Source organism: Oryzias latipes, chromosome 4 (genome assembly GCF_053564925.1).
Source record: "Oryzias latipes strain Hd-rR chromosome 4, Olatipes_Hd-rR_3.1".
Taxonomy (NCBI): Eukaryota; Metazoa; Chordata; class Actinopteri; order Beloniformes; family Adrianichthyidae; genus Oryzias; species Oryzias latipes.
In genome coordinates, this window is record NC_136240.1 from 4,507,729 (window position 1) to 4,534,756 (window position 27,028).

At 37.5% G+C, this 27,028-nt stretch overlaps 1 protein-coding gene across 3 annotated transcripts in view; it reads left to right on the top strand.

Moving 5' to 3' along the window:
* Positions 1 to 6,155: 6,155 nt before the first annotated feature.
* Positions 6,156 to 27,028, top strand: part of sbno2b (strawberry notch homolog 2b) — a 67,867-nt gene continuing 46,994 nt past the window's right edge. For 2 of the 3 annotated variants that reach the window (XM_023953940.2, XM_078945504.1), the window contains exons 1-3: positions 6,156 to 6,356; positions 20,495 to 20,724; positions 23,469 to 23,545. In XM_023953940.2, the coding sequence (XP_023809708.1) occupies positions 20,617 to 20,724; positions 23,469 to 23,545 (185 nt within the window). In that variant the 5' untranslated portion in view covers positions 6,156 to 6,356; positions 20,495 to 20,616. Of the gene's footprint in view, positions 6,357 to 20,494; positions 20,725 to 23,468; positions 23,546 to 27,028 lie in introns of those variants that run through there. The other variant, XM_023953941.2, reaches the window with a different exon arrangement.

Here is a 27,028-nt window from a genome sequence, read left to right on the forward strand (position 1 = left end):
GGGTGAAATTAGTTTGGTTGAAGTGCAAAAGTTCTCCATATTAACATTTAGTAGCACTTACTCATTATGTAGCAAAACTTACATTGCCTTGTTTAAATGAAAACAAAAGTTAGTTTGATGTGTTTATGTGACAATGAAACACATCTTTGGGAACATACACTCACCGGCCGTTTTTAAGTCCACCAGGTTGCTAGAACCAGGTTGAATCGCCTTTAGCCTTCAGGACTGCCTTAATCCTTGGTAACATAGATTCAACAAGGTACTGGAAAAATTCCTCAGAAAATTTGATTCAAAATAACATGAAAGCATCAGCCAGTTGCTGCAGATTTGTCGGCATCCATGATGCCAATCTCCTGTTCCACCACATCCCAAAGGTGCTCTATTGAGGGCTGGGTTGATAAAAATCGATCAATCAATCTGAATCGATCTAAACTTAATAAATCAATAGTCAATCCATAGAAGTAGAGATCAATCTTTTATGTCTTACCTTTTCTGGTGACCTAACACAAAACAACAGTAAATCCATAATCTGCTAGCTTTATGCTAACGTATAATGGAATTTCCCATAGAACGGCTAATGCAAATGCTCGGTCGACCTAAACATACATTCCGTGAACAGCTGTATATACTCATAGGGATGAATTTTCCAAACTCTTTTAAGGAAACGTTATTTTTAAGTAACCATTTGTTGAATATAGACATCTTCAAAAAATATATAGATTGCTGTATTTCTACACAACTATGTCTAAATGTGTAAACCATGTAAATTTAAAATTGAATTTAATTAATTAGAGTGGATCGAAAGAATAGAAAAAATCGTGAATCAAATTGATCCAGGCTCTGGTGAATCGAATTGATTCTGGAAATTCTTGGTGATGCCCAGCCCTAGCTCTGTTGGGTTGAGATCTGGTGACTGGTGAGGTCATTTGAGTCCAGTGAACTCATTGTCATGTTCAGGAAACCAGTCGGAGATGATTCCAGCTTTATAACATGGCGCCTTATCCTGCTGGAAGTAGCCATCAGAAGATGGTACACTGTGGTCAGAAAGGGATGGACATGGTGAGCAACAATACTGAGGTAGGCTGTAATGTTGGAACCATGCTCAGTTGGTTTTAAGGGGCCCAAATTGTGCCAAAAAATATCCCCCACACCATGACACTACCACCACCAGCCTGAACCATTGATACAAGGCAGGATGGATCCATGTTTTCATGTTGTTGATGCCAAATTCTGACCCTACCATCTGAATGTGGCATCAAAAATGGAGATTCATCAGACCAGACAATGTTTTTCCATCTTTTATTGTCCAGTTTTGGTGAATCTGTGTGAATTTTAGCCTCACTTTCCTGTTCTTAGCTCATAGGAGTGGTACCCGGTGTGGTCTTCTGCTGCTGTAGCCCGTCTGCCTCCAGGTTGGACGTGTTCTGCATTCAGAGATACAGACTTCGGATGGAACCAGTGGTTCTTTGAGTTCTTGTTGTCTTTCTTCGGAACCAGTCTGTATATTCTCCTCTGACCTCTGACATCAACAAGGTATTTCTGTCCACAGAACTGCCGCTCACTGGATATTTTCTCTTTTTTGGACCATTCTTTGTAAACCTTAGAGATGGTTGTGGGTGAAAATCCCAGTAGATCAGCAGTTTATTAAATCCTCAGACCAGCCCGTCTGGCACCAACAACCATGCCCCTTCAACCACCTTCCTTTCTCATTCTGATGCTCAGTTTGAACTGCGGCATTAAGTTGCGGCCATGTGATTGACTGATTAGAAATTTCTGTTAAAAAGCAGTTGGTCAGGTGTGCCTAAAAAAGTGACCATATCATATCATATATATCACAACCGTGTTTCAACAACAAATAAGCACACACTCAGACACACACAGCAGCCTCTGCTTTCCACCAGCCTCCTGTGTTGGGAAAATGGGGGAAATGTTATTCCAGGAAAGCAGTGGCAGTGTTGGTTTGCTGGAAACATTTGGAGGTCTTCCAGCTCTGTTGTTCAATAAGGCAAAATGAACTGATGAATACCAAAGTGAGTCAAAGACCTGCAAGAGGTAAATACATGCACGAACCCTGGTAAACAGATTTGGTTTTACTGCAAATTAATTTATTTAATCTAACTGATCAGTATTTAGATTTGATTTATGTTGGTCTGAATCGAGTTATAATGAATAACTGTAATGAAGTGCTGCTAAAAGAAGTTGGCTGTTTAGAATTGTGGGTCAATTTTAGACCATTGAACCCCTAAAATAAGACAAAAAGAATTTAAATCCAAACTTAACTTGCAAAAAGATTCAAAATTTAATCATTCAAAATTTGTCACAGTCATTTTCTGAAGAGAATTTTTTTCCTTATTTCATAGTCGTTTATATACCTAAACACAAAAGCATCAAAGACATTTAATTTCCCTTCAATTTTCAGAAGCCACTGAATCAGGTCGTCAGTCTGTTGCAGGGTACGGTGGCCGACAGGGCTCACACTACATACAAAAGAAAAAACACAACAACATTACCCGAAGCACAATGAAATTACCCGCAACACTACGACATAACTGCAGTAATAGCATTTATCTCAGCACAATGGAAATTAGGACTTTTTTTCCCCCTAACCAATTCAGTTTCAAACTATTCGGCGCTGCAGAGAGCTACGTGATATTTGGACAAGACTAGGGTATTTTCTTACTAGATAACGTAATTTCTTACAAATATACGATTGTCTAAAAATATAAATTTACACAGCTCTCCACATAGTGACATCTGCATCTAACGCTCTTTGTCTCTTTTTTTTTAAATTACGACTTTTAAGTCGTAAACTTACGAGAAAAAAACTCATAAATATTCAAGTTTTTATCTCATAAATTTATGACTTAAAATCTCATGAATTTACGAGATAAAAGTCATAGATTAGCGAGGAAAAAACACCAAAGTTTTTTGTTTATCAGAGCTAAGCTAGAAGAGGAAATATGTGGAGCCTTTGTGTAGCTTTATGTCCGGATAGGTTTAAAAACAGAGTTTCAGAACCTTTTGGCGACTTAAAATCAGATTATTCTCGGTGTAGTCGGCTTTCTGGGGTTTGGTGTCGGTAAAGCGGAGTTTTATATGTAAATAAGAAGCTCAGAGACACGTTTGGGTGTAGAGAACTGCTGCAGCCTTTATTTTCCTTTTCATTCACATACCCTGAATTTCATTTGTCATCTTACGTCATGAAATGCATTGGTGTTCGGATGGAACACCAATGCGGAAGGAAGTAAACAGTGTTACATACGCCCCCTCCTCCAGATGAAGCGTCCCGTTTCAACATAAAACAATAAAGATGAATGAAAATACTCTGTTATATTAGCATTAGAACGTTGACAATCCCAAAAAGTGCTCCTCCTCAGACGGAAGCGTCACACAAATGTAGAGATCTTGTCTTTGGTGGAGGAAGAAAGGATTCAAGTGGACAGGTGCAGGGATACCGACGCCGTTGGCGACAGCTTCATCGGGCTGCAGAGATCCTGCAAACCACCCATCAATAAATAAAACATTAATAAATCATAAATAAAACAAATGAGCTTTTCAACTAAGTTTAGAAAATTCTGACTTTTTTCTCAGAATTCTAAAACAATAGTTTGAAACTGAATTTTTTTTTCTCGCCGGTAGGGGGAAAAAAAAGTCCTCATTTCCGTTGTGCTGAGGTGAATGAATGAGGTGAATGCGGTTATGTCATTGTGTTGCGGTGAATTCGTTGTGCTTCGGATAGTGCCGTTGCGTTTTTTCTTTTGTATGTAGTGTGAGCCCTGTTGGCCACCGTAGCAGGGCCACACAAACACACAATCATACAGACACACCTTGGACTGGAATGATGGACTAATCAGTTTTAACGACATCACACGTGTGTTGTCCATTGTGATCGTTTTGGTTTTTTTGATTTGATTTGAAATGGTTTATTTCAAGCAATCAAATAGAAATAATACACAAAAGCAATACAATCATCAGTTATACATTCATACAGTAAATAATCAAACTTAGGATAATTAGACATATTAATAAATATTGCTTGAAAGGGAGTGGAAGGAAGCGAATTTATATAATCCCACCCCGTTATACTGTAACCATTTTATTACATGATTTATCAATATCCGGTTCCTAGCTTTTATCAGACAGAATTAAGAATCGTAAAGTATCAATAAAGCACATGCCAAAGATGAATTACTTAATTATTATGTAAAAATAACTATTTCAGAAATCAACATGGCAAGTACAGATCAGTTATCTAGAACAGTGTTTTTCAACCAGTGTGCCGCGGCACACTAGTGTGCCATGGGAGAGGATCAGGTGTGCCGTGGGAAATTGCCCTCATTAACTGATCTAAAAACATTTCCCATCTCCAGGATTTCAGCACTGTGTTCATCCAAACAGGCCCTGATAAAACACTGAGGAGTTAGGAATATAAAAGATCGTAAAATACTTTTTCTTTGCGTTTATTTTATTTTATTAAAGACATTTTGATAAGAATGACCGTGCCGCGATTCAGCTGCAGCTCCGGCTGTATTTGGGAAAAGTCCCGTCCCTTTGACTGTCTCTACCAATCAATCTTGAAGGCTTAATCACATGTCATCAGTCTGACCAATCAGAAGTGCTTAAAGTCTTCACTTCCTTGTCCCGATTTAGCTCGTAAAGTCGCTCAGTTCTAACAAAAATACCAGCTAAAGCTCGTCTTTTGCGCTGTAGCTTTCCACAGAATCCGGTGTCAGACGGTGGAACAAGTGAACAAAACAATGAAGCTCCGAAAACCGATCTCCGGCCGTTTTATGCACTACATCTCCCATGATGCATTGGGTTGTGAGAGTGATAGCGCATACGGAGATATGTTGTTAAACGTCTTGAAACCAACGAACACACATCAAACTATTTTTAAATCTTCTAACCTAACTTTTATTGAATCTTTTAGAAAAAAACAGCTGCAGTTTCCAGCTTTTTCTGCAACAATTATCTCAAAAATGCATGTGAGATTGTGGAGGGGCTGTAGATCAATACAGACTATGAGTTTCTCCTTTTTTTTTTTAATTTTTGGATGCTGGTGTGCCGCGGGATTTTTTTTAAGGTTAAAGTGTGCCGTGGCTCAGAAAAGGTTGAAAAACACTGATCTAGAATATATGCAGATTATGTTACTTATAAAAGTCATTGATATGATTAAAAAAATACTATATCAGTAAAATAGACAAAACACTGTTTCAGAGATTTTCATAGCAAAATTTCATCAAGTATCAAAAGTAAAAAACATGTGCAAAATTATATTACATTAGGAAAGATTTTTGAATCAATTTATAGATTTTTGGAGCAAGTGAAGTAATATCATTAAAAGTCAATCAATTTAACCATTTTCAATAATTGATTAATCATTTGTTTTACTATTTTTTTGTATTTTTTATGTTTTTATTTATTTATAATAAAGTAATGCTGTAAGGGAAAATAAAAAAGGGTCCATAATCTGTCGATTGTCAGCCGTTCTTCTGGGTACAAACAGAGTTTATAGTTCTTTTCGATGTTATGTCTGCAGACATTAGATTCAGGTCTTGTTTGTTTTTATGTCATGGTAAAATAAACCTACAGTCCTTCAATCCAATTGGTATTTTCCAGTATCACTTGTGGATTTTTTTCATTTGGAAATGATTTTATAGGTAAAGGTCGATTCGATTAACAACTTGCCTCTGAAAGATCGATCTGGTTCGATCATAGGAATAAATCCGTCCATAGATTAATGGTTACACAACTAATATTTAGCAAAATGACTTCCTTCAGTTTTTGGTTGTTAGTTTACAGACCTGCCTTATAAAGCCTATAGGACAGAATAATGCTTTCAGAGACTCAATATAAAATATGAATGTAAATGTTTTAACAGTCTTTCAGTAATATTGTTAATTTTCCCAAACATAACCTGTCATTCTTCGGTGTGTTTAACGAAGTAATTTGACTTTTTAAATGCCATTTCCTTTATAAATAAGAACCAAATACGAAGTCAAGCATTGCGAAGAAGATCTTATCAGTTATAATGGTGCTATAAGTGTTGATAGCGTGTGTGTAGGGGATTCCTCCGGTGTTAGAGCAATAGTCCAGGTGTGCCTGAAGGTTCGGGCTGTGAACTATTTGCGGCCTGGCTCGCTGCTCCTGATCAACAAGCGGCTCTCCGCGTGACAACAGCGCCGGAAAGGTTTTTCTCTATTCAAAATGGCACCGTCTCAATCAGGAAGTGGAGAAAACAACTACGAAGAATAAGTTGGATACGTTTCCTCGTTTCGATTTGTTTGAAGGGATTTTCAGCCCGCAGCCGAGCGGGAAGTCAGTGGTTGGGATTGAGGAGAAGAAAGACGCTCACGGTGAGTGGAAGTCGAGGATATCGCTTAAAAGAGCGACACATCGGCAGATGTCTTGTATGTTCTCGGAAGCCTCTCCTCGGAGCGCACGTTATTCCTGTCGGGCCACACCGGAGTCATAGCGCCTCTGTTAACTTTGGACTATTGGATTGTAGTGGGGAAAATGTTCTGCCAGAATTGATGCCGCCAATGAAAGTTTTGTAGCCAGTAAAACAGTGAGAAGCGACCGCAGACACGTCTTTACGCCAGCGCCCTTTTAAGGCCAGCGTCTCTTTGCGTTTGTGTTGTTATTTCTTCACGACATCTAACACGACATTTAAACTGTTCAAGAATAACGACGACATCTTTACCGTTCTGGTTATTCGAAAAGTATTTGCTATTTACCAATGAAACAACCCATGTAGAATGTTTAAGTAACGCTAATTGTAACGCAGTAAGCGCAACGGACTGAAGCTGTGTGCAAAACAAACGTACCCAAAATCGCAAAAAAGCCTATTGGAAATGCTAACGTAGCTAGCCCTCTGAACTATGGCAGAGTATGACTTGTATTGGTAAATAAGTAGGATTTTGGGTAGTCAGCGGGGCTCCCCTCGACAGTGTTTACTGTGAGAGAGCGTGAACGCCATGAATGGTTCAAAGCCAAAGGCTGCTGCCTTGCCAGCTCCAGAGAAACGTCGCGCTAATCGTCCGGCAGGCTAACAGTAGTGACAGGAACCGTGAACACGGCGCTCTGGCTGCGATCCTTTGTGCTTCATGACTCCGGAGTTCAGCTGTGCCTTTCGCTCCTTCAGCGCCAGCTTTAGTTAACTTTGTTACTGGTTTTGTGGGGTGGTTACTCAAAATCTGCTGGGAACTGTACACCGTTTTAAATGGGTTCAATACAGGAACTAGTACAGAACAACCTCGGCGAGAAACAGTCGTTGTCTTCGAGCTTAGGCCACTTTGAGTCTAACACACACATACGTCAGGTAGAAGTTTAAGAAACAAGTTAACATTTAAAATAGTATCAACTATTGGTTAGCTTTGTGACATCGCTATCTGCTATCTGTCCTTTGTAGTCATTTTGTTTTATTGTATAGACGTTTTTTTGTGGGCCATGTCTCAGAACAAAGACGTTTTCATGAATTCCCTTATATCACTATGCTAATGCAAAGGTGTGATCACTAAAGGTGTTTCAGAAATGTCACAGTTCAAACGTGTGAATTTAAATTATTCAGAAGCCTAACAATGGATTCAGAGAGCTGACTGAGTCACCAGAATAGCATGAAAACAGCTCCAATAAAGCTCTGCTGCAATTTTTTCAATCTTTGGTTTCCACGGCCCTGTTGCCTGAAGCGAAGGACTAAAGTCTCATGCAAGCCTTAACACAGTAGGTTGCCATGGTTGTTAGCTATTTCTCTGATTATGTCATTCCCCTTACCAGGAAATGACTAACACACATGTATCTCAAATTTAATCTGGGAGCGAAACGAAAGTGCTCCTACCCCCAGCGATATGGTCAACGGCCTTTGTGTCATCACCTGTACCAGCCACAGCTGACTGCCCCCTCTAGATGCACCACCAACCAGAACAATTGTTTTATTGCCGTTCTCGTTATTACTTTGTATTAACATACACATACACAATTTTTTTTAAGAGACAAAGTTTCCACAGATTAAACTGGAAAGTTGTAAATATATTAAAATTGTTTCCTTGGCAACTGGGAGGGACCATTAGGCCACTGCACTGTAGCCTTTGTTGCTTAAGTCAAGCCAGGGTGTTGGGAGGGGTTTTCAATTTGCGGGTAAATATTTCTGAAAATAGTTTCAAAGAAAGAAAGTTCTTTTCCAGGTTTGCTTTTGTAAAAACAACTGTGAATGCTTTCCTTGAGTGGTACAAACAAGTGCTCATGTATCAGCTTCTTCTGCACAGCTCCCCTTTCGCATCGTCCGTTGTGTCCGATAATTGATGTCACATTGGTTGTTGGCATGTTTAGGGTCACAAAACATAAACACAAACAGGATTTTCACAAAGCAGGCTTAGCATCAAAGCCAGACACATTTCAAAGGGTTATGTTAAATCTTCTAAAATTGGGTTTAAACCTAAAGTTCTGACTGTTTGGTACACTGTAATATTTAATGAGACACAACATATATAAGCTTATTTATGCATTTATTTTACTTAAGGATTGTTTCATTGAAGTCATCTTTTCTGAATGATCCTGAATTGAAGTGTCTTAAACCCACATTTGTACTCCTGGGATAAAATATTCGGAATCTCAAGTTACCGATAAACCTGCAGAAACAACATGGTGGTTTTCAGGATCACTGGGTATCAGGCAGCACAGACAGAATGCATCACTCTACTGTACATGTATTTATTATCAGGGGCTGCACAGTGGTGTAGTGGTTAGCACTCTCGATTCACATTGATTTTGTCACCAGCACAATCCTACTACGCAAATTTAGTATGAATATGTTAGTTTTAAATTCAGTTTTATAACGGACAGAATATTTAAAGTACGCTTAAGAAAAATAATTGAAAGAGGTAGGAAACTTTGTTTTCATATTCTATGAATGACTAAAGTCAGCAAACACTGTTTGCAAGAAAAATCTGCTTGCAGTAGACTCTGCTAACAATTATACATCATTACATTTAATCCAGTTTGCATTGTAACATGCAATAACACATTCGCCCTCCTTCCATTTTAATATCCAAACTAAAACAGTAAAAAAAAACTTTTCTCAGCTCTAAATGTTCTGATCTGAAATGTAAAAAGAGAAGTTGGTATTTTAAATGGCACTTTTTTACACATAGGCACATTAGGCACAGATATAGTGGATATTGTTTAAGCTTTTCATACTTTACAATACACACTTTGCTAAATTGTTGAGGAATATCAGCTGACCTTAAAAATGTATCATAGCGTTTCTTGGGGGAAAAAATGAACCTAATTTGAACTTAAGCATCACAGATATCTATAATTCATTGCAGCAAGGTTTTGACTCCATACAAAAATGGCTATCATCTAATAAATTGATTTTGAATTTAAAAAAAGGAATTATACTTTATGCTATGCCTGAAAAAGACGAAAAAGATAGAAGAAGAAAAAATTAAATAAGTATTTTTGTGGTTCCTCTTCACTTGAGAGATGTTCAAATACCTCAATCTCTGGCTTGGGTTGGATTTCTCTTTGAAAATCCACGTATGATCCAATACAAATAACTTAACTACTGTCTTAAAACATAATCAGTCAGTTGGTTGGTTTCATTTGCATCAAAGTAAAATAATAATTTCGAAACTTTTGTTTGCGATACTTGGTTATGCAGACGTCATCTACTTTAATACCACTTCAGCCAATTCTCTGGATGTCATTTACTAAAGCTTGTGTTGCTTTGTCCTCTGCCGGCCCTACATGACACACCGCTGCACTATGTGGCAGCAGCTGGGTTGCTTCTCGCCGTCAGCTCAAAGACAGTAACATTATTTACAGCTCATTTTCAAATGCATCCATCAGTCAACTGTCCTTCTTACCTAAAACAATATTTAGTGCCATTCAACTCACAACACAACCTCCATCATACTGATCACATTTATTTTCACATCTCCAGATTTGATAGAAATTCAGGAAAAAACACTTTTTGCATTTGTGGTCCCAAAGAGGGGAATAATCTTCCCACTTCTGTTTGTTCTTTTACATTATTTACCTTTATTTCAGAGAGCTCTTACAAAACTTTTACAACATACCTGGGTTTGTTTCCATAACCCTAAATTATTTGAATTTCTTTTTTTCTTTCTTGTTCCCATCTTAGTATATAATGATGTTCTGTGTTTTGATTGAATATACTTTGTTAAACTGCATTGAGATGATAGATAAAAAAGGAGAGCTGAAATGTTTGTTTGTGTGTGTGTGTGTTGTTATAATTAGTTTTTTCTTTTGTCTGTTTCTCTTGGTTTGTTTGTTACTTAACTCTATTTTGTCAGCCTTTCTTTTGTTATAGGCCTAACAGAAGGAACCCTTGGAAAACTAGACGTAGTATCTTAATGGGCCAATCCTACCATTGCTTATTAAATGTTTAAATAAATGTTGTTGTTTAGCAGTAAAGTGGATGTTAAGTTGTCTTTTTACACAGTCACTGAAATAAGCTTCTATGCTTTTCTGCTAGTTGGTTTGTTTATCACTGGTAAACTTTGGTATCGGTTTGACCCTTAAATCCACAGAGGTTCTGACGTCTGGCTGGTTGTTTCCACAGTACAGCAGTTTACAATAGGCTTCACAGAATTTACATTCATAACTTTAAGACTATTTCCATTTTTGGCTTTGCATCTTATTTGAAATGACTAGCTTTATAATCCTACTTTGTAACCTCAAGAGCATGCACCTTTTACTGGAACCCAGCTATAGTGAACTCTAGTTCTTTTGTTGATTCATGGCAAACCCATTGGACACATTTCCACCCCCTGAAATAATGAAATATGGGGAGCAGTGGGTGCAATGGCTCCAAACCAGTCTACGCTCACATAAACCAAAATCATTAGATCGGTCCTCAAAAGCAAATACATATTTATTCTCTATAGAATTTGATATCCTCTTCGGTTTCTGTATTATCATTGCAATGCACTTAACTTGTGGGAGAGGTTTGTAAAAATGCAACTGGCGATGTGGGGATGAAGTGTCTTGCCCAAGGACAGAAGGACTATCAACCCTGAGATTGACACCAATTTTCAAACAGCTGTTTAAGCCACTGAGCCTCACCTGTGCTGTTAGCTGTGTCAGGTGTCCATTTTTGACACAGAGCTTTAGCCACTATTCTCATTCTCCCCTTGTTTTTACTGCCTCTTATTTTGTTTCCTCTTTAAGGGATGCCTGTGATAAATTTGATTTATGGTCTATGGGTGGATTAGAGTCAGAGCCAAAAATGTGGAGGAGGGGAATCAGGCCTGGGTAATATTTTTGATGCTATTCAGGAATCTGGCCCTCATTGAAGAAAAGCCTAGTCTGACCATTGGGTTGAAATGGACACGATATACTGCTGAACATGCAGCCAGAACAGCCTTTGTGACATGAAACCAATGTATTCTTTATTTGTTTTCCTGTTGAACTTTAACTGGGGAGGGGGCTGTCTGTATGTTTTCATTACAACTCAAGCACACACACAGTGCACCTATGTCTCTGCTCCCGGCACCCCCCACTTTTATAAGGAAAATATAGTGTTTAATGTATCCAGTAAGCAGAGTTGAGTTTAAAAATGGAATCCTTCCGGTAAGGAAATAGGGAAAAAAATGATAAGTGTTTGTTTTGTTCTGACATTGTTTCAGTTATCATCTCAGATTTTTAGCTGACTCCACATGATCAGAAAGGAGAGGGAGGAAGCATTTGTTAGAATTCTGTTATATAGTCTCTGACAAAGAGGGACTAAATAGTTGCAAATGGAACTGATGTTTCACAACAAAGAGCTGAATGAGAGCATCAATGGAAGCACTGTTTTTTTTATTTTAAACAAAGTTGTGAACTAAAAAAGCCTGTTGTCCCAAACTGATGCCACTGACAACCAGACCTTTTGTGCAGCTTTCTTCCCTTTACTCACTGTCACTGCCTGACTTCATTTTCTGAATGTTTTTTCCAAATTTGCGATGGCAAAACTTTCCAGATTTCTTAGATTTTGTGTGTAATTAAATGTCTTTCTTATTTGTGAAAACTTCACAAAATAAAGAACAATGCATGTGCCTAAACCTCTTCAGCACAAGGCCTGACTGATCAGGTCTGGACGGTTTGCCGATCACACCAAGATCTTTGACAATAAGATCATTGTCATGCTTTTACTATTTTACTCATCAGAATAACTGTGATCAAAATACAATTGAAAGCAAAGTATTATAAACCGTATTTGTTGTAACTGCATTGTTAGCAAATATAAACAAGGTCTTCAGGTTCCTGCTTTTGCTATATGCTAACTCTTCCTATTACAAGGAAATACAACTAACTGTACTTGTGTCCTACAGGTGTATGGTAAAAATGTCTCTAATTACAGCTAACATTTGATTTTTAACTCAAGTATGCTGTCAATGTACAAAAAAAATTCTATCTATCCATGTTCTTTTGCTGTCGGCTGTCGGGTTGCTGGAGCCTATCCCAGCCACTGTTGAGCCAAAGAAGGATGCACCCTGGGCATCTTACCAATTTCATCTGTGATCCCTTTTTCACAGATTTCCCCTATTACTTTTAGAACTTAGCTCCTGCGATAAATGAGGGAGCACTGTGTATAAAAAAATCCATAATTCCCTGCATGGGACAAAGTGGCTATTGAAGACAGATGGATGATTAGGGCTATAAGGAGTACCTGAATACTAGTTATAATAATAGTACTGTATTTCTGGAACAAATGGCAAATATTTTTGTCATCCGAGATCACGGATTCGCAATCTCTATAAATATAGTGTAGTATAAATACACTTCAGGGAATGTAATTAGCACTCTAAAATTGCAGAATAATGTTGGGTTTTAACTAACAGTAAGCTAAACTAACCATAGGTAGTACTGGTACCAGAAGTAGATAAATCTTTTTAAAATAAAGCCATCAAGTTATTTTTATAGATTTTATAATTTGAAACCAAATTAATTTGGTATTTTGGCAGTAATACTTAGCCCTATTTGCCCTAAGCCTTAATCATTGTAGATTTTCTGTTTGCACCATTAGTTTTTTTTTTCTTTCTAATTTCTCATTTTTCTGTCTACCAAACAATGCTCATGTAATGAAACCCCAATTGAATAATTAGGCTCATTCTTTATAGATGAACTACTTATTCACTGCACTGTTTAGATACAAATCGTATTGTGTTCACCTTTCAGCATATCCTTTCAGGGGCCACCACAGCGAATCATCTTTCACTGATTCCCACAGGTGGTTTCTATGCCGTATTTTATCCAGGCTGCGGACTGGCACAGGGGAACCCAAACATTAACGTTGTGGTTACATAGTTAGGCAGTAGCACGAAGGGTCTTGCACAAGGACCCACCTGGATGAGGCTCACCACGCCCCCTGGGAGTCAAAAGCCATCCAGCCGCTAAATCCAATTGAGTATTGTGTAATATGGAAAATTCTGGTGGACAATTTAAAAAAATGCTAAAGATGTTGATGTTAATCTTGGATCATTGTAGAACAAATCCTAAAGATACTCATCATAGTTTTTCCATCCTCAGTTTAGCTGACTACAGGAACCGTAGATTTGACAAGAAGATAGTAAATGAAGACACAGCAACATCTAAATTAAAATGCCTTTGTAACAACTAGAAAAACACTCACATTCCTTTAAAGTTCCACTCCGATCATTTTTTGATCTATTTTCCAAGTGTTCTCAGTGGTCTTTTACTTGTCAAACAGCATTTTTTCATCTGCTCCTAATTTACAACGATTTGAGTAAATACATTCTCAGAATTGCAATTTTGAGTTTAATTTTCTTTAAATTTGTCCTTCACCATCAGAAAAATGCTACAAGAACATGTTACAAACACCATTTTCATTGGAGTTGGTCTTTAACCCATGAGAACGCAGACCCATTTTTTCTTAAAAATAACATAACCTGTCTTTTACCACAAACCAAGTGGACCACAGAATCCATTTGATATTTTTCTGTTCCACTGATGTCACCATGGGTTCTTATGGGTTAAGTACTTAGGGTCAACAATCCAGACCAAACAGAGTGTTGGAAAAAAGGAAAGGGGTAAGGGATATCCTGATCAAGTTTTTTCTTGCCTCGGTTAATTCCGAGTCATTTGAATTTAAGAATGACACAGCGTATGTTGTCACTGATTTTTATTTTATTAACCTTCTTTTATCATTTAACACTTAAACAGAGCACCTCTGTGAAGTAGCTTCAACAGGCAAGTCAAAATATTGGAACAATTAACTAAAGAAAACAGTTAACTATTACCTAGTAAAAATTGTTGATAATTATTCATGTGAGAACGTTTGGTGACTATAGCTTTAGGATATTCAGAACTATTGAACAATTTAGATCGGATGTAATCTCCTTTAAAGTGTCTTAAAATTGATTGACGACATTATTTCTAAATTGTTTTAGTAGCAAAAATATGATGATGAGTTTTCATGACGAGCTCAGATATTACTAGTTTTTGAGAAATTATGGAATTTCTTTTTTTCTGATCACTTTTTTTCTGCGCTTCCATTAGAGGAACAGATCATGGTAGATGTTCAGGTGATAAATGCAGAGAAGCAGATGGAGATGGTTTGGACATGTTGAGAGGAACAGTGACGATGTTGGTGAAAGGATGAGGTTGGAGCTACAGGGAAAGAGAGGAAGAGCAAAGAGGAGGTTCATGGATGCAGATAAGGAGGACGTGAAGGTGGTGGTGTCAGTGAGGAGGATGCAGAGGAGAGGGTAGAATGGAGGTGGAGGATTTGCTGTAGCGCCCCCTAAAGGGAGCAGCCGAATAACAAAGAACCCACATCCCACTGACTCAAATGTCCGAAAAACAGCAAAGTTGCCGGCTACTTCTTGATGATACACAAAGGTTTCATTTAGTACCTCACAGCAAATAATCCGTGTGTGCAGGGTAGGAAATGAGCACTCACCAATTGCGAGCTTTGTCAGAAAATATTTTCATAGACCCCCGTGAGACTGGGTCAGACAGCCACTATAGATGAATGCATCTTTACTGTCAATGGCATAATGGCAGGAATCTAAAACATTGTGTTTTCAGGCTGTTTTTTGTTGGGATTTCATGAAAAAATGTGTCACTTGGAGGCAGAATTAGGAAAATTGGCCCTCCCCCGAGTAAATCTGTCCTTGTTTTCCCTGCATGTTTTGAATTTACAGTTAAATGATATTAAAGGTGTCCCCTGGATCTCTGTTTTAGGTTAAAACAGAAGCATGTTCAGAGTTCCAGGTTCGGTTTAGATCCATCCTTTTGCAATAAGAGTTAAATGGTAAAAGTGGAGTCACATGATGACATCTGCTCAAATCATCCTCACTCATGGCGCTTTTGGGGGGCTTGTAGTTGATTATGTGTGAAGTATTGAACATTATTCTGCCTCTCTCTACACACAATGATCATAGACAGCTTCATTACACACTTCATCTAGACAGTCTATCATTTTCTGTGTTTTGAGAGCTCTCACTGACACAGAAGACAACAGAGTGATCCTTACCGCCCTGCAGTTTTCTCTCAGTGCTGCTTCTCTTATTCTGTAACCTTGGTGTGCTTCGCTGTAAAAACAAGGCTGAATTGAGGTTTTTCTGCCCATAACCACACATTTGCTTCCACTATCACTGACTGTTTTCAGTATCACTGTTTCACAGAGGGGGCTGCTAACACTCTGACGTAGTTAAAGTTTGCTGCTCACAGGAAGTGATGCTACCCGTAGTTGTTAAAGATAGAAGATTGAGATGTTTATTATGATTTTAGGAACATTAGTCTAAATAAATAAATTAGTCTAAAATGTGTCTAAATACCTCCCAACACGTGATGTGGAGCCGATGTCTATAGCCTTTTCATGCTGAAAATGTCTCTTCTGATCCATGTGAGAACAACACAGTGAAGTGGATCTACGTTACAGAAAAAGGTTATGTGTTCATGCTTTTTTGTATATGCGTAGGGAAATTTATTACGGATCTGCACACATTTAAATAATGGAAAATAGAGTTTATTTGAGTCAGAAAATGGGGCTCAGTAATGATGTAAGTCATTTTGAATGATTAACTCCTTTGTTCCCCTGGGAAGTAACTTGTTCCTTTTATACATATTTTATTAAAGTATCTGATGAATCTGGTCAATGCAATCGTGACTAGCTAATAGCCCTTTTACTGCTCTGTGTGAAACTGTTGGGTCATGTTTTTTTAAACTAACTAGTGGTGATGTTGATGGAACCAGAATGGCGGTGTGTTCTCTTGACACACAGTAAGTTACCTGCTTCTGAAGACTTACAAACAATTTGAAAAAGGTGATTGTGAGGTAATGACATAAAATCATATGTACTGTGTTTGTGGTTCAGGTCAAATTTTCTCTTTTTTACTCATCTGAGTTTAATAAACATGTATTACATGAGAAAAAAAAGAGTTACTGGATATATGTCATCATATAGGCATAATTGAAATAATATATAAAAAGCTGAAGACTATTTTGTGTGGTCAAAGAAGTAGACCTTTAAGTGTTCAGTTATTCTAAAGAATGTATTATAACTATTGGGATTTTTATCATTCATTCTCATCATTTTTCTTTTAGAATTCTGTTTTCTTTTTCCGTGTTGAAAGAGACGTTTATCAGTTTGTAAAGTTTTATAGTTTTACTTATAGTACATTTAATCAAAATTGCCCAAAAAAAGCTACTATCAATGTTTGGCCATTAAAATGTGCAATAGGTATTGTGTGGTAAATTGTGCCATATTAACACTTGACATGACTATTTCTAAGCTAGAAAGTTGTCACACCAGAGGGTGATGGTTCTTCTCATGAGCAGTAGTTGTGACTTAGCAGTTTAAGGCAGTCACAAGTCCCACTGTAATCTCTGTGAGCTGAGGTATAATAGTGCATCATCACTATACTCTCAAATAGTCATTCTGTGTCCATCCCATAGGCTGATTTCTTTTACTTGTCACTCTTGTAAGTGCATGTGGAATCCTGCTACTAAAGCACTTTATAACAGCAGAGGTAAATTGAGTCTGATCTTTTCTGCAAAGCATTTGAAAAGTTTCAAGAATCTGACAGTCCATCCTTTCTGTAGGATTCTTAGCATCATTTGTCACAGAATCATCCAACAGTCCAGGGGGTATTCCAGAAAGCAGGTTATGCTAGTTACCAAGGTAAGTTTGAGGCTAAGGAAGTTGATAAAATTAGCTTTGGGTTCCAGAAATGGAGGTATGTTTCAGGGTATGTCAAGTTGCCATAGCAACTCATGCTCTGAACATAACCTGGTCTGGAGCAGGTTTAGTTGAAGGTTACTTTGTTTACAGAGAGATGAAGCAGCATGGCGTGTCCATTTGAAGATGATTTAGTGGATGAAGAAGCTCAGATAATACTTTTTCCACCATGAAAAGGTGATAAGACCACATATGGATGTTGGAAAGAGAAACTTTGTTGATCTAAATTCATTATTTGTTTCAGGTAAGATAAATCATTTTTTTTTTTAGTTTAGTCAACTTAAAAATAATACGTAGTTTTCAGACAGTTATTTTAATTTCATTCAAATTAATTCAATTAAGTAGGTGTTACTATGGTGCTGCTGATAAATTGGCAGCACAAGGAATTGTGGGATACCATTCCCTTTGTACGTCTGGATGGATTTGGGTTTAAGTGTGGGTTTTTGACAGAATGTGTTTAGTTGTAGCTGTTTTACTGTCTTCTGCTGAGTTATTTTGTCCTGTTATGTTTAATTCTTTCTGCACCATGAGTGAGAGGGAGGAAGAGGATGATGAGATTATTTAGCACCACTAGTGCTATATGGTGTCGCAAAAACTGAAGTTTAAGTCATAGTCATGATAACTTAACACTTAATATAAATTTTAAATCCACACTGTATCATTCATTTTAATGTTATAAAAATGAGAATATCTGCAGCCTCAAACTTATACATATGAGAGTTCAAGAAGTAGTTTGATTTGTATAAACAATTATTGAGTTGGATAGACGTATGAAATCAGGTTGGGTAAATTTAACTTAATTACTTGATTTAATTCATTTAAGATGATTTAAAATGAAAATGAGATAGAAACTTGTTTGTTTACTTTGTCTGTTCTTCTACTACAAGCAGAAACTCTTTCTTTTGCTGATGATGCAGCCGTATTACTTTTTTGATGGACGTATAATCTTCATACGCCGTCATTTAAATCTCAGACTCCGTCTCACTGAAGTGTAGCGCTCCCTTTTTTCTCCAGTATTCTACAGTATTCAAGAAATTCATAACAAGGACATTGGCATTTTCAGGAACGTCTTATACTTTTCACAACAAGAGAAATATTCAGGCAGGATTAGCTTAATGGATTTATATTGCCTTTACAGGATTAGGAAACTGATTAACAACTGAAGCTTTTATGTAACTCACCTGCCACATGATGCATGTTTATACAGGGGGTATGAAGCAAGCTAAGTTTTTCAAAGTGAATTATAATAATATAGATGACAATTTGTTGGAACATAATAATCAGACACCTTATTTGAAGTCTGTATTATGGAAATACAAAAATCAGTATTTCTTTTCCAGTTTTGATAATATTTGCTTTGTTCTTTTCCTCCACAAACTGATACCCCATTTCTGGTTTTCTCTACCTCTGCATACCTGCCTGTTTTGCTGTTTTCCAGCACTGAGAGGATTTACAGGAGAGATATCTTGAACCTCTCCTTATTGATTTTCCTCTGAGGCTTTCTTGAGACATGTGGGTTTGGAGGCTAACATGTTTTTGCACAACAATCATCTGCTTGATTCCAAAAGGTGACTAGTTTGTCACCTAGTTTGTCACCTTTTAAATCCACACTGTATCATTCATTACAGTGAATGATACAGGGTCACCCAGCAAAATTGTCAAACTACCACAAACCAGCCCATTGTTAGTCCACCTTTGGTGGATGAATGAATGAATGAATGAATGAATGAATGAATGAATGAATGAATGAATGAATGAATGAATGAATGAATGAATGAAGCTTTATTTAAACAGCATGTTACCACACCTTCAGGGTATCAAAGTGTTTCACAATAAAATAACATCTCTCGTGCCTCTTTTCATTAAATCAGCCCAAACCATACCACAAACCCTTCCATAACGTTGTAGTTTTCTTTCTCTTTCCTGTATTTGTCTCCTGTCATTTTAAAAAAAGTTATGGTTTTGTTGCTGAAAATCATTTTGTGGGATTAGTGTTCCTCTAAATAGTATTTGTTTTTTAAGAGCAAACAAATATGCCATTTGGCATGTTGTATGTTGAATCAGACCAATATTGAATACATTTTGTTGTAACTACCAAAATTGGAATTTTTTTTCTTGCCTGGTTACTTTCTTTGTGTGGCACCTGGACATAACTGTTATTGTGAATTGTTGTTAAAAACAATTCACATTAAAACCAAAACTGCAAGATATAATGAGTAATGCAAAGGATATAAAATACCTGTTAACCCAGATCAATGGGGAACCTGTAGCTACGTCCATAAGAAAAATAAAGAGACTTGAGTGGGAGGCTTTGGGACAATGTAGAAACCTTCAGTTTGTGCCTGATAGGTCTGGTATAACCAGTCTAACCTTTTGTGATGCTATACGTTCATGTTCGGCCTTTGTTGGCCTTAGATACAATCATATAACTTCACTATAATGTCACTGCTCGATTTTTCTAAAGTTGTTTGTGGGTGAAACCACTAAATTCTACATTGCTGCATCTCTAATTTGATGAACTAACTTTTCTTGTGCTATGACTGTAACTGGTTCTGCGCGGTGGTGTTGTGGTTAGCACTCTTGCAGAGCAAGAAGGTCCTGCTTCAAATTCCAGCAGGGTCCTTTCTGTGTGGAGTTTACATGTTCTCGCTGCCCATGCGTGGACTTATCTCTGGGCACTCCAGGTTCCACCATCCAAAAACATGCTTCTTAGGCTAATTGGTGACCAAGACTTGCTTCTCACATGTGAGTTTGTGTGGTAGTCTGTTCTTAAGTTGCCTTGCGATAGACTCGAGAACTGTTCATGAGGAACCCTGCCTTTGCCCAAGAGTAGTGGGATAGGTTCCAGCAACCCCATGACCTCCAGAATAAGGGTATAGACAATGGATGGATAGATCTGGTTCTTAAAGAAAAGTGGATCCTTTGAAATATATCAGAAGGAAGGTTTAAGTGTTTCTTCCCTTCAACCTTTATAAATATGCATTTAAAGAAAAAAATCAATGTTTTCCAATGTTATTGTAACATAGTTCTATTTTTGTAAAGGTTTTTAGGATGTCTTAGTAAATGTGTTATTTCACTTTACAATATTTCAAAAGATGTGGAACTTTTTCTAACTTTTGATTTTGTCGCTCTAGCTTTTTACTCGCTTTGGAGGTAAAGTTCTGAATGAATGTAACGTTCTTTGTTTTGAAGTGTGTGTCTGAGATTCATTTTTAGGACCTTTTAAAGGTGACTGACTTTTTCTCCAACTTTCTCCCCTTCCTCCACTCCCAACCCCTTCCACAGGTCATGGAGAGGCTTTGCCGTTGTTAAAAGTGCTGTCTCCTTTGCAGCCCGCCACAGTCTGTAGTGGTAAGAGGGGTCCTTTTCATCAGTCAGTTGGTGGAGATGTCCAAAGCTGTGGTCTGATGCCAACCCTCACCTCAGCACCTGCCATGGACCGGGAGAACTATCTGCATCCAGAAGACTCTCAACTGGACAGCAGCATGTTCTCTGTGCCCCCGTCAAACACAGAGGTAGGTTTCTTGGGCTTTAAATGCACTTATATCTTGCAGATGGAAAATATTCATATGTGCTTTTGTTTTATGATCATTACATAATTGGAAATTTTCAGAGAATTGCATGAACAATCCTAACTTACTCCTAATAGTATATTTTGTTTTTAGCCGTAAAACAGGGCAGATGTCTTGTGTGACAAAAAAAAAAACTTTAAAGGTTATGTACCAATACGCGGTGCAGCGGGGTAGCTCTGTTGGTAAGGTGAAAGGCTACCCGGAGGGGAATCAACAATAGTACTGGGGGCAGTTACCATATCAATGGCGAGCATTGATATGGTAACTGAGACCCTTAACGTTACCAGCATGAATGTGCATGAATGATCCTGGTGATGGTCAGAGGGAACATAGCCATGAACTGGCAGCCACACCTCTGCCATCACCAAGTATGAATAAGGAGTAAATGAGTAATGGACACAATGGGGGACTGGAAAAGGGCAGCTAAATCCAATCCATTATTCATATTATGCTTTTCTTAAGCCTTTCAGAGTAAACTGTATCCATATACATGATAATATATTACCTTTGGCACAAAAGAACAAATTATTTATGAAATTTTAGTTATTTTTGTGAACTCATTTCATATGCCCATTTCATGACGTCAACCTAGAGCCGGCCTTGGCAGCGTGTCTGCATTTTACCCAAAAACAAGCAACCAAATAAGATAACCATAACCCTAAATAAGATGGATGTGCATATTGTGTATCTGCCTTAAGTAGCCCCACCATGTTTTCAAAAGATTTGACAGCCAGTCTGGCATTTATTCGAGACCAGTGTTTATTCCCTTATAGACAGAATGGTGATGGCTGACAGGTTCATTTTGATGTGAAACTCAGTCACAAAAGGCAGACAACACCAGATGAATTCAATCAATTCAGGATTTATTGAAATGATGAGAACATTGTATTAAGTTCTGATTTGTGAACGTTTCATTTCTGTTTGAAGCATCATAAATATCCGTATCAAAAATCCTCTTCGCTCTCATGGGGATAATTTTCCTGGAGACATGCGCACCCCTCTGTCTTTGCTCAATAATCCATGTTCAAACCAGTTCTTCTAATTTTTCGCTTCCTTTCTTTGCACCTTCTCTTGTTTGCTCCTGTTTCTGCAGCCATCTTCTCAATATCACCCATCTGCCTGTGCCATCCTCGGAAACATTTAAGTCTGACCCCATATGACGTTCAGATTCCTCACCACAATGTTCTCTGGCCACTGCAAGGAAGGGGGGGGGGGTACTAAAGGGGCCGGCCTTTATTAGAGACCGGCGTCCATATCAGTGTTTTTTAACCTTTTTTGAGCCACGGCACACTTTTACCTTGACAAAAATCCTGCGGCACACAAACATCCAAAAAAAAAAAAAAAAAAGGAGAAACTCATAGTCTGTATTGATCTACAGTCCCTCTGCAATCTCACATACATTTTTGTGATAATTGTGGCAGAAAAAGCTGGAAGCTGCAGCTGTTTTTTCTAAAAGATGTAAAAAAAAAAGTTAAGTTAAAAAATGTAAAAACTGATGTGTGTTTGTTGTGGTTTCAAGACGCTATCACTTTAACCGAATGCATCATGGGAGATGTAGTGCAAATAGCCGGCGAACGCAAACAATCTGACGTCTCTGAGCTTCTTTGTTTTGTTTACTTGTTCCACGGTCTGACACCAGATTTTGTGGAAAGCTACACCGCTAAAGACGAGCTTTAGCTGGTATTTTTGTTGGAACTGAGAGACTTATGACCAGAATCAGAACAAGGAAGTGAAGACTTTAACCACTTCTGATTGGTCAGACTGATGACATATGATTAAGCCTCCAAGAATGATTGGTGGAGACAGTTAAAGGGGCGGGACTTTCAAGAAAACAGTTATAGCTGCAGCTAAATCGCTGTACCGTCATTCTTATCAAAGTGTCTTTAATAGATTCAAATGAACACAAAGAAAAAAGTATTTTATGATCTTTCATATTCCTAACTACTCATTGTTTTATTAGGGTCTGTTTGGATGAACACAGAGCTGATATCCTGGAGATGGGAAATGTTTTTAGATCAGTGAATGAGGGCAATTTCCCACGGCACACCAGTTGAAAAACATTGGTCTATAGTAACCAGCACCTGTTACAACCAGCAGATATGGAGACACAATTGGAAGATATGTGATATTGTGTGTTTAAAATGGGTTAGGGTTAGGTTTAGGGTTAGGGTTAGGGGTTAGGGTTAGGGTTAGGGTTAGGGTCTCACTGGTCTACGTCACAATGGGAGAACCCGTTCATTTTCATGGGTTGAAAGGGGCTTTTAAAGGAATACTCAGAGATGCATTAATGAATAAAAGTAGCACTTTGGGGTTGTTTATAGTGAGGATGGAACATTGTAATACCTGTAAAAGCTCCAAAAAGTTTATTTTTCATGGTATAGTCCCTTTAAAAACTATTTACTGTCACAAACAACAACCTCCTGCATCTGTTGTAATCATCTCGTGACTAAAATTCCAGAGAATTTCTAAAACCGGTACATGAAAGTGAAACCTTTGTCTGAAGTAATCATGTCGGGGCGTATTCTGCCAAAGTGAAACAGGATAAACCAAGAGTCCATCTCCTTCAAAACAACTGATAGGGTATAGAGTTCGGACCCCTATTTGAGTGCAGTGTAGACTGAAAACCCTGTCCAGAATGTTACTTTGGATATCTGATTTTAACATCTGTTATGTTTTGTGTGTTTCAGAGTTCAATATATAGCCCCTGGGGTCCTTCTTCTCAAAATGGATACAGTATACATGGCCCTGTGCAGTCTGGAAACCAGTAAGTTTAGACAAATTAGACATATTGACAACACCCCACAAATATAGCAAGTTGAATACTATATATCTGTCACACATACACACACATATATATATATATATATATATATATATATATATATATATATATATACATATATACATACATACATACATACATACATACATACATACATACATACATACATACATACATACATATATGGCACTGTTTCAGTCATCTAAAACCAAAAATGCATGTACTGGGTCTGCAGTAGTGCAGCTGGGAGATCTTCTGATAACACACAGATGTGCCTCTTTTGCGTCACAGACCTTTAGTGATCCTTATCATCATTACTATCAGTTTATTACAAATGTAATTGTTCTTCTCTCTGCAGCCTCATTGAATTACCATTCCTGCATATTTCTGTTGTTTTTTCTGTCTCAGTGACTACAGAACTTACAGTTTGTGAGGCAAATGGAGTCATAAGAAAATCAGTCTTTAATAAAACAACCGTAGTAGTGTTTATACGTTAAGTTGTGTTTTGTACATCTGTCTAAAATATTCACACGGTCTCAATGAAGGTCAACTCGCTAAATGATCTAAATCCGTGGTCCTCATCCCCTGGACTGCAGAGCGGTGCCGGTCCGTGGGTCACTTGGTACTGGGCCGTGCGGGAAAAAAAAGCATAACTCAGTTTTATTTATGTATTTTACCTGATGCTTAAGGAAGTTTTATTACTACCAGATCCTCTTTCCAGCACATCATTTTATGACTGTCATGGCGCATATCACGTCGCTTACCCCGGTCACGTCATGAATGTGGTCGCTATTCCTTCTTAAACTGTCTGCCCCAACTGCTTGACAGAAATCCCCAACCAACAGCAAATCACTAAAATATATTATTTATTTAATGTTTTAAATTTATTTACCCGCCACACTCTAAGAGTTGGACGAAGCTGAAGTTGGCATCCAGTTATAAGCTTCCACTTAAGGGGTTATGAGAAATTTTTATGTTTATGTATAAAATCTCGTTTAGCTGTTTGCAGGTGTTTTACAGATGATGAGGATTCAATAAAACAAAGTGTCTGATTTGTAAAAACTCCTACAGCAAAGCTAAATTCAAACACTTTAGCACAGAAACTACTGTTGTGTAAAAAAAAATCACAACCGATCAAGATTAAAAAAAGAAAATTAACTATGATAAATCTTTTTGCCTTGAAGGATAATCTAAACCTGAATTGAGTTGTGGAAGTTCAAAAATGCAAAACCCTGTAATTTTGGCTATACTGAATTCTCACAAATCAAAAATAACTTTTGCAAATCAACAACTTTGTTTTATTGAATCTTCATCTTCTATGTATTATTTACCTCTACAGGCCTTTTTAAACTATCTTAATGTTAGCCCCTTTTTAATGGGAAAAATAGATTTCCTGGTAACATAATAACGTTGGACGTGTACACAAACTGGGAACATGAAAATATTGTTTGATGTTAAACTGGTCTGTGGGCTAAAACAGGGTGGGGACCACTGACCTAACGGATCAGTGAGTGGGTTCCAGGTTTATTGAAAGGGAAATTTTGTGATACCAATCTAGTTTGAAGGAAATCTACTTACTTCACTTCCTGTCATACTATTTATAGTTATAGTACAACAAAGTTGATGTATCTTTTGTTTTGAGTCAAATTCGTGGCCAGATATAATTTTCTATTTGGTAGATTTGTTGTCAAGACCCTCATGTAACAGTAATTTAACACAGTGTCTTCAATTTGGTTCTCAAAACTCACAACACTAAAAAACAGCTGTTATGAGCTGTTTTGTTCTAACTGATTGGCAATCTGACTATTTTTTAGCTGTACATCTTTCAGTTGCTCTCTGCTCAAGTAGATACCAGAAAAGAGAGCACAAACCTATTGTTTTGTCATCATTTATCTCTGTAGGTGTTTTTTCTTGAGAATATGAAATGCAGCCATTTTTCAACATTAGTTTTTAGAGAAGTATTTCTAATTACATAAAAATTCAAAAATATAGTTTTATGTATTGTAATTTCATTGGATTGTTAAGATCACAACAGTCAACTGGTGTAAAACATAAATAAGAAGAAAAATTTAAATCTTTTCAATTTCTGTTACATGTGAATATAGGAAAAGGCAAGATAATTTAAAGTTGTCACTTAATAGCAGCCCCCTTATCTGTGCACCAAATCACGAAACAAACTGGACAGATAACAATCAAAGACCAAAACAAACATGAAAAGGAAAATGAGTAATGGTTTTCTGCACTCTGTGGTGGCGGTTGGGTAAAAAACGGTTGAAAAAACACTGGGAGGAAACCGAGGTCATAAATATCTGTAACTTTGGAACATATTTGTCTACAATATTAAACTTAGTCACAATTTCACTAAATATTGTAAGAGTGGGGAGTATCAACTTAGCTCAGACCATTTTTAAACCCAATATTAAACCAGATATTTCCTCTTGTGGAAGCAGTCAAGCTATGATTACCCTCTCCTCAACCACTTCAGTAAAAAGTTTAAGGCTTCCGCGTTCAAAACTCTTTTCAATGAAAGTTTCTACGACAGTTTTCGGGGTCCACACACAAACACGCAGCCATTGAACAAATGTTGAAAGTCAAAGCAGGTTGAACTTTTTCCAATTAGGGACTCTGATTTGGTAGTGACGAATGGATGCCGTCCCTTTTAATTCACCAGCTATTTGAAACAGTCCAGTGTAAACACCGTAGACTACATGCATGTCACATGCCCCATGTGACTGTAATATCAGTGTAGAATCATTTTTGAAGAAAAGAATGGAATAGAATGGTTTAAAATTATTGTGAGTTGTTAACACTACTCACAAAATTTTAAAGACATGATTTTTTTCCATGCATCCATTTTCAAAACCCATTCAATCCCTTCAGATCAAAGTGTTGCTAGAGCCTATCTCATTTACTTTTGGGCAGAGCCAGGATACACGCTGGACAGGTTGCCAGTCCATCGAAGGAATTATTTAATTTTTCTTGTCATTTTAAAACGTATTTCAAAATTTAGTTTCAGTTTCAAACATTGTTTCCTTGAATATTATTATTTTTTGCTGCAACCACAAAGCCAGACAAATAGCATCAAGATGTCAATTATCAATTCTATTGGTAGTGTTGATGATGTATGTGATCAGCAAGTACATTCCAAAATTAACATGGAGGAAAGCCTTTTGGTACTTGTGCTTCCCCCGAGCTTAATTATGTTCCAGCATTTATTGTTGGTATTGACTCAAGAACAAACAGGTTCTCGCCTTCTGTTTTTTTATTGTCTTCTTTCATGGACTTGTGTGTGACAGGAAGTCATCAAAGTGGGCCACAGAGAAAGGGAAGTACCACTGAAGGTGGCAGTCCTTCTGACGCAGCTCCTGCAATAGATGGTGAATTTCACCGTACTGGGAGGGTCTCCGAATGATCCCATGAGCCCAGACATGGCGACATGTTTACCGAGGCATTTGTAGAGCTCTT